At 47.8% G+C, this 9140-nt stretch overlaps 1 protein-coding gene across 1 annotated transcript; it reads right to left on the reverse strand.

Moving 5' to 3' along the window:
• Nucleotides 1-4499: 4499 nt before the first annotated feature.
• Nucleotides 4500-9121, reverse strand: Znf576 (zinc finger protein 576). Its single transcript, XM_005338184.5, has 3 exons — nt 8981-9121; nt 8589-8689; nt 4500-6573 (listed from the first exon to the last, which is right to left on the reverse strand). Exons 1-3 carry the CDS (start codon nt 9007-9009, stop codon nt 6146-6148), a joined length of 558 nt encoding a protein of 185 aa, XP_005338241.1. The 5' UTR covers nt 9010-9121; the 3' UTR covers nt 4500-6145.
• Between the last annotated feature and the right edge of the window lie 19 nt (nt 9122-9140).

The following is a 9140-nucleotide window of genomic DNA, read 5'->3' on the forward strand; positions in this document are numbered from 1 at the left end:
TGCTGGCCTAGCATGTGTTTGGTGGGGGGTGCGTGTGTGTGAGATATATGATACACACCTGGGCCTTTATCCCCACCCCCACTCCAGGCTTCTCCTTGTGGCACCTCAGGGTCACTGTGGCCAGGATAACTCTCCACTTCCTAACCGCTGGCCATCTGTATGGTTCATGTATTTACTCGTAGACTCCAGGATGAAGAGGCTCCAACACAACAGAATTTTGTTTCTCACTCATTTAATAGTCCCAGGTGGGTGATTTGGTAACCAGGCTGCCCCTTAAGACTATCATCACCCACACAGGGTGGGTGGCCACACTTGGGCCCCACTGGTGGGGGAGGACAAGGAGCCTGGAAGTTCTTCTGCAAGCCCTGGCCTGCCTTGACCAAGGAGCCAACCGCAAAGCAACCTGGGAAAGGCAGTCTAGTCAGGCCCCAGAAAGTAGGATATGGTTTGTGGGGGACAGCTAGTGTCACATTGCCTGAGCACCTCACAAAGAGGACTGCCATCAGAATCATACAAGGCTTTGCAAGCATTTCCTGAGAGTCTGGTTCTGGGCCAACGGCTTAATGTATATGGACTCCGAAATTATGCATCTAGGAACTTACAAAAATAGAAACTTCGTGATAATTCTAGCTCCCATCTTCCCAAGACTTGAACAGTGCTGTACTTTATTTGCATGAGATCATTTGGTTCTTGAAATAACTTTGTCAAGTAGGGATTGTAATGCATTTCGTTTAACAAATAATTTTTGATCACCTACTGTGTGCTAAGCAATGAGAATGCACCAGTGAATAAGATCCTTGTGTTCGTGGAGTTGATGTGGGGTGAGAAGGGGCTGCCGCTGGAGACAGAAAACAAATGAGATACAGCAAACGCTGGATGGTGGTAAATGCTGTAGAGAAAATAAAGGAGAGGGAGAGAGGGGAGAACAGTTCTGGAAGGGGTTGCCCTTTTAAGTAGCATAGTCTTCCCTGAGAAGGTGACCGAGACCTGAAGGAAGGAGGGAGGGAGCCGTGCTTGTGGGTGGAGGAGAGAGATGCAGTTGAGTGGAGTAGGAGCCCGCCTGGGATGTCAGGGAGACCTGAGCGACAGCAAGGGAGGGAGGAGGGCCGAGCTGAAGGATCAGTGAGGGTCAGAGGGTAGCAGAGGGCTGGCTCATCGCAGCCTTGGTGAAACCTGGGCTCTCTGGGATGGGAAATACTAATTGGCAGAGGATTGGCACCAAAGCTGCTTTGAAAAATAGACACCTAATTATGATAGTTACCGTTTACTGAACATCTATATGTGCCAAGCCGTGTTCTCGGGTGCTTTACATGGGTTCGCTCATACAAGCCTGGCAACTAAGAACCTCCAAGAATAGACCTGAATTACCATAATGGCGTCATTAAGTCAGCACTGCCAGCGGACCAGGCCCTGGGCTAAGTGCTTTATGTGAACAAATACGTGGGATCCTTAGGAGGTGGGGACTGTTGTGGTTGTTTCTCATTCGTTCAGCCATGCTTTATCAAGTACTTGTGAGAGGCAGGCACTGTTCTGGGAGCTAGGAATGCCGCAGCGAACAGAAAAAAACCCTCTGCCTTCACGGAGGTTATGTTACAGTGGGGAAGACAGTAAGCAGATGATTAAGTAAAATATACCAAATGTGTAGAAGGCAGAAGAAATAGGAAGCGCACTGGGAAGCTGGTATGTGGAAGGTTGTAGTGTTCAACATGGTGGTCAGGGACCACTGAGGTCAAGTACCTGAGAAGGTGACATCAAATCCAGACCTGGACAAGGGAAAGGAGTGAGCCACTGGGCTGTCTGGGGAAACACTGAGTGCAAGAGTCTGGGGGGGCCTGCTTGGGATGTGTGAGGAAGTGCACGAGGCGCCATGAGGCTGGAGTTCTGGGAGCAAGGGGAGGACTGGTAGGTGAGGCAGCGCAGCAGAGGGCTGTGCCATGTCGGCCGTGGCACCTTGGCTTCCTCTGAGTCCTCATAGTAACACGGGCAATTTTCATGACCATTTTATAGCTGCTGTAGCAGGAGTGTACAGCCATTGAATTACCTGCTAGAAGTCACACAGCCAGTGAGAAGCAGAGCTCAGGTTTTAACCCAGACGACCTGGTGCAGGGCATAGGTTCCACTACTAAGCTGCACACCACTGTGGCTGCCCACACCTAGTCAGGCTGACTTGAAAGGATGTAGCTGTCTCTATTGAGGGCTTATTTTTTGCAGTGTTGAGGATTCAAACTAGGTGCAATTTACTACTGAGCTACAATCCCAATTATTTGTTTTATTTTTTATTTTGAGATGGTCCTCCTAAGTTGCTGAGGCCAGCCTGGGACTTGTGATTCTCCTGCCTCAGCCTCCTCTATAGCTGGGATTACCGTCACACACCACCATGTCTGGCTAGCTACTGAAGTTTTTAAGATCACATTGATTACCAACATTGAAAATTGGGAAATTTCACATAAAAATGGAAGTTTCTGCCTTCTTGAAAAATTATGAGTGGGACTCCCTCCCATGAGGCAGTAGTTTGATATACTGAGTGGGGGCCACCTCCTATGGGAGAAGCATTCATTCTGGGGTGCCCCATGCCTGACCTGCCTGGCACAGAACACATTTGATACCTGTTGTAGGATCTTGGACCAAAGTGTCTTTCAAAATCCACACTTCTCATCCAAGTCACAGAACCTGACATCTAATCTTTGAAATGGAACTTCTATAACCTTTTTCACTGATCATCACAAAATCTGAGGTGTCAAGGCATAAAGTCACAGCTGGTAAAAACAAGATGTTTTATTGTAACAAAATACCTGAGACTGGGTGCCTTAAAAAGATTAAAAATGCATTTCTCACAGTTCTGGAGACTAAGTACCATCAACATCAGTGGCTGATGAGGGCTGCTCTCTGCTTCAAAGATGGTGCCTTCTTGATGTGTCACGGTGGAAGAGATTGAAGGGCCTAGCTAGTTCCCTGGAGCTCTTTTAAGGTCACTTAATCTCATTTCTTTCCAGGAAAGAAATGTGGAAAATAGTTTCCAGAAAGCTCCAGCATCATGGAGGCTTAGTGAATGAGTATTTTCTTTCTTTCTTTCTTTTTTTAATATTTATTTTTAGGTTTTTTTTTTTTTAAGGTGGACACAATATCTTAATTTTTTATTTATTTTAAGGTGGTGCTGAGAATCTAACCCAGTTCCTCACACATGCTAGGTGAGCATGTTACCACTTGAGCCACATCCCCAGCCCCATGAATGAGTATTTTCAAGCTCCATCTTAGGCATAGGATGAAGCATTGGGGGTCTGAGATATGACATTTCCTGCTCTCAGGAGCTGTTAGAGTATAAAAGGACACAAGATAATCACGTCAACCAAAGGGTGTTGATTTCAGCTACTAAAGAGTGCTCTGCGGAAAATAAGTCAGAAGAAGGGATGGGAGTGACTCTTAATTAGGCAGGCTGAGGGGGACTTCTCTTAGGGGGTGGCTGTGTTGAGACCTGACTGTAGAGGAGTCAGCTTTGCAAAGTTCTGATGTAAGAACACTTCAAAGGAAATAGCAAGTGCCAAGGCCCTGAGGCAGAAGCAGTCTGGCATGTGCAGCTTGAACAAGAGGAAGGGATTTTATTGCTTTCTGGACTGGAACTCAGTCATAATCAGGTTTGGTGGGTTTGTCTTCAAATATTACTTATGGAGTGCCACTGTAGGGTTGAAAGAGCAGAGTGATGTAAGCTGACTTTACACACAGGGTAGTCTATAGTAGAGGCTAGAGGGGGGAGTGGTAGCAAGGGGAGCAGTTAGGAGACTCAAGAACTAGAGTCATGCAGGCAGTTGTGCAAGAGGCCAGAGACTCTAAGAGTCATGTTGACCCATTTTGAGATTCATTGTCCACATGCCTGGGGTTTGGGCCGTAGATGAACATTTGGAAGCCAACAGTGATGCTATGTAGAGTCTTAGGAATCTACGGCATCTGAGAAATGTGGAGAGAACAGGAAACCCAAAGGGTAATTGAGGCCACTATTTATAGTGGGAGAACATGTGGCCCTTATTTGGGATTAGGGGAGCCACTATGGGAGTAATGTGAAAATATCTGAACTGGAAACACCTAGGCTTTCACCGTTGCCAAATGGAATATTTGGCTTTGATGAAGTTGATATCTTGGGAGAAAAGAAGTGTGATAGTCAACCAACTGTAAACCTGTTTCCCCATAAGTCACCTTAGCAAAGCGTTCCAGGATAGACCTGTCCCAAATCCTATGCACATGGGCGTGCACACACACACACCAGGTAGGACTAGTATTTCCCAGGGTGGGAATCTGTGATTCCAGACTCAGAGTAGGTTTGAAGAGAGGGAATCCAACAGGAGTCTTCAGTTAAACAAGGGGTTCACAAACTTTTATGCTAAAGGGACAAATAGATTTGTGGACCATGAGGCTCTGCTGCAACTACTCAAATCTGCCATTCAATGTGAAAAAAAGCCATAGAACAAAAAAAAAAAAAAAGAAAGAAAGAAAAGAAAAAAGCCAAGTATGTTCCAATAAAACTTTATTTGTAAAACTCAGCAGCAGCTGGCTTGATTTTGCCATAGTTTGCAGACTCCTGCCTTGGGCTTGAAATTCTGCCTAAAACAAGAGACCCAAAATGACGGTGGCTTAAACAAGATACAGTTGCTTCTCTTGCATGTTATCAGAATGGTGGCTGGTATGGTGACATCCTGTGAGGTTGGCCAGAGACCCAGGCTCCTGCTGTGTTGTTGCTCTGCTGTCCCACATACTGCTCTTGTACTCACAGTCCAAGGTGGCTGGGCACCGTGTCCACATTCCAATTAGAGAAGGACATGTACCTTTTTCAGGCCTATTTTACCTAGGAATTTAGCCAGAACTCAGCCACATGACCACATTTAGCTGCAAGGGAGTCTGGGATGTGTGGTCTTGTGCTCCCATAAGCCTAACTAAAAATAGAGATAGCTATCAATTTCTCCCATAACCATCTCACCTGTGGATTTAAAAAACATCCCTCAATTCAAATACAGCCTGAGCAATGAATGCAGAGCATCAGCTATTATCTCCAGAGGCAGGGCAGGCATTGTCAGGGACTAAAATGGGCCTGGAAGGACTTATCTCCGGCTGAGGGCGACACTCACCGCTTAGCTGCAGCTTGTAGCTTTTGCCCTGCTGACAGTGTAAGTCCTGGTCTTTTCAAGAGAACTGAAAATAGGATCTTAATGGGAAATCTCCCAGTGTTGGCCAAATGAAACATGAAGCAGAAGGTATCTCTGTTTGACTCCAAACTAGTTTCCCTACAGGACTAGGCCAACTCTGCCCTGAGCTCCCTCCTCCCCACATCCTTATGTTCTCTAGCAATTCCCACTCAAAAGCCAGAGCTCCCTGTTTAGACATTTTAATATGGATGTTTAGTTTTTAGATACTATTCCTGTTAGCTTATTCATGCCATCTTCCCTACACACACACACACACACACACACACACACACACACACACACATAAACCCATTCCTAGAATGGTACACAAAATTATTTAAATAGGGCATAATGCTCTGTCATCCAATGCCATGGCTGCTGTCTGAGTGGAGCGGACTGGCAGACAGGGAGGAGACAGGACCTAAACTGCAACGCCTTTTGACTTGGGGTCTGGCTCCCACCTTGCTGCCCCATCCCCAAATACCCAGGTTGCTCCAGGTCTGGAACACACCCAGTCTCATTACAGGACAGCAGCACCGCCCTTCCCTGCCCCCTACTCAGGCACAGATCCAGGGCAATTTGCTCCTGCAGCCCATGGCACCCATCTGGGAAACATTAAAGGTGATTACACAATCTGCAGCTAGTTATTTAACTGGGAATGAGGGAGAATAATTTTTCCTTCTCTATTGTGCATTTTTTTCTTCTTTTTTTTTTTTCCTTGCTCATTTTCTTAAAAAGATCTGTTTGCTGATTTCACTGTTTCCCTAAAGGACCTATGTCCTCCAAAGACTGAAAGTCTAAATGACAGCCTTCTGGGTCCTATTTGTCCAGAGCCTTTTTGCCTTCCCAGGGTGGGAAGCAAATCCCTCCAAAGCCCCCAGAAGACCTGTGCCCTTATCATGGGTGGGTCCCACCAACCAGAGCCCGCATTTTAAGTGCGCATCTTAAGCACTATTGAGGGGCTTAAGCTGTACTCAGAGCTCCCCCCGAGCATGTCGAATATAGTGTTGATGGAGCCCTGCTTCCTGGGCAAAGTCCTGACCACACTCCGTACAAGCAAAGGGACCAGGGTGGGTGTGGGCCTCATGCACCAGGCGGTGCCGCCTCAGAGAAGCAGCCTGCCCAAAGTTCTTGCCACAGTCAGGACAAGGGAAGGTGGGCTGGGCAGGGGTGGGTGCACCTGGCGAGGAGGGCCTGGCTGCTGGACCATGGCTGCGCTGGTGGATGATCAGGGCCTTGGAGGAGGGGAAGGAGCGGGCGCAGGTGAAGCAGATGAAGAGAGCCCCCTGCAGTTTCTGGGCCACGAAGTCCGCTGGGTGCTCCCGCTTCATGTGACGCTCCTGGAACTTGGAATCGGCGAAGGTGATGAGGCAGCGGGTGCACTGCGGGGCCCCTAGGTGGCCTAAGGGATGTGGGGAGAGGTCGGGGAAGGCCAGCAGGAGTATCCAGAACCTCTCCCAAGCCCCAGAATTATGCCAGCAACTACCACTGAATGCTATATGTGCTAGGAATGAGTTAAATGTTTGCAGTTATTATTCCTAAGACAGAGAAAAGCGCCTGATATCTAGAAGCTGACCTGACATGGCAAGGCCTTGGTGTTCTACTGGTCTTATACAAGCAAGTATAGAACTGTTAAAAACCCATTTTATGGGTGAGCAGACACAAGGCTCAATAGGTCAGCAAGTTACCCACAATCACAAAGCTAGAAAACGAAAAGGTGGGGCCAGGGAATCTGCCTATCTGACACAACTTGTGGTGGCTATCGTAGTGCCTGGGATTGGACCCCAGCTCCACCACTTCCTAGGCAAGTACAACAGTTTGCTCACCTGGAAAATGAGGTAATAACAGCATCTCTTTTTGGGATTTTTGGAAGGAACTAGTTAATTTATATAGTGCCGCTTTAAACAATGTTTGCAGTTATTACTCCCAAGACAGAGAAAAGCGCCTGATATCTGGGAGCTGACCTGACATGGCAAGGCCTTGGTGTTCCTCTGAACACAATTCCACAGAATAACAGTGACAAGGTGTTGCCATGACTGGGATGAGTCAAGACAAGACCACACCATAATAATATCTGGATACAAACAAAACGTGAACATTGTCTAAGCCATGACCAGCCACCCCTCTATTCTTGCTAATGTGAGTGATCACAGCTGCTTCATCAATCACAACTTGACCTCATATTTTTTCTCCTCCTAGGTAAGGTTAAGAGAGCCAATGAGAGCTGTCCTACTTCCTGGAAGTATCTAATCCCTAGCAAAAGCCCCATTCTTTGACCCATTCCCAAATCATCACATGTAAGCTACATTATTTTTTTGTACTGGGGATTAAACCCAGAGGCACTTAAAACCACTAAGCCAGATCCCCAGGTTTTTTACTTGTTTGTTTGGGGCTTTTGTTTTGTTTGAGACAGGATTTCATTAAATTGCTTAGGGCCTCACTGAGTTGCTGAGACTGGCTTCAAACATATCCTCCTGCCTCAGCCTCCCAAGTCACTGGGATTACAGGCATGTGACACTGCACCCAGCTCCCTATAAATCTGTTTTAAACACACATCCTGAGACACTCTAAGTTTCCCCATGATACGTGAACAATAAACCCAATTTGATCAACAAGACAGATGTGTTGCTGGTGATCTAGCTAGACCGCACTCACACTATGGCTCTTGTTACATATTTCTGACTCAGTTCCCTCACCTTAAAGTGACACGGGGTCCATGATTAAGAGTACTGAATGAGTGTTAAACTCAGTATGAGAATGACTGCACCTAGCACATATTAAGCATTCAACAGGAGCTGCTGCTACTGTAAGTCAAACATTGTACCTTTATTAAAATCAGGCTTTCCCCCCTTTTCTGCAGTTAATTCCATAACAGCCCTTGGAGGTGGGTAGTGGCAGGTCTCCCATTCCCATCTCCTGTATTAGGGACTGAATGCAGGGATTTCTACCAGCTATACATCCTCAACCTTTTCATTTTTTATTTTGAGACAGAGTCTAAGTTGCCTGAGGCTGGCCTTGTACTTGATCCTCATGCCTCAGCCAGAGATCCTGGGATTACAGGCCTGTTCCACTGAGCCCAGTGTGGCAGCCTCTTTTGACAGAGGGGCCACCACATTCAAAATTTAGGTCAGAGTTGGGGCCAGAACCTTGGTGCTTCCCTCACAGTGGAGAGATTCCTAGCCTCACTTATAACCCAAACCTCTCTTGGAAGCCACCCTATCCCTCTGAACTGCATCCCTTTTCTGCTAGGTGGAAGAGCAAGGTGAGTACACCTGAGCATAAGCATGAGGAGAGGCAGTTCCTGGTAGGCCAGCTCTAGGTCGTTCCATCCCCTTCCCAACAGGCAGGGCCCCGTAGCACCATAGGCACGGAATGCACAGGCTTGTGGGTCACCCTCATCTGGCCAGCAGTACTCACAGATGTTGCCTCCTGGGCTGCTGGGCCTCCTCTCCTTGGGTGAATCCTGTTGCTCCATGGTGTCTTCGGGGTGTGAGTCCTCCATGGTGACTGAGACTCCTCTGGTCAAGACAGGAATACGCGTGTGTGAGGCTCCTCATTTGTCACCAGCCCTAAGGAGCCTGCTAATCCTTTAGTGCCCACCTCCTGGAACTCGCTGACTGCGCTTTCTCTAGACAAGCCTCAGCCCACCCAGATTAGATCCCTGGGTTTGTGATTTCCCCTGGGGCCTTCTCACCTGTGTGACCTATGACTCCCTCCACCCAGCTAACTCCCTGACAGGGTGGGACCCTTGGTCTGGACACCAATCTCATTCCAGTCTCACATATCTGGGGGAGGGTCGTTGTACCCACCCTTTAACCCGCCTCTTCCCGGGAGCCATCTTTCTCTGACATCCTGTGGCTTGTTCCTCTCAGAGCCCCTGCCTCTCAAGCACGCTGCCAGTCGCAGTGTCCCGCTGCCGCAGCACAGCTTCAGCTCCGGCTCCGGACCAGTCGTCCCGGCCTCTGCTTT

This window comes from Ictidomys tridecemlineatus, chromosome 15, assembly GCF_052094955.1.
Source record: "Ictidomys tridecemlineatus isolate mIctTri1 chromosome 15, mIctTri1.hap1, whole genome shotgun sequence".
Taxonomy (NCBI): domain Eukaryota; kingdom Metazoa; phylum Chordata; class Mammalia; order Rodentia; family Sciuridae; genus Ictidomys; species Ictidomys tridecemlineatus.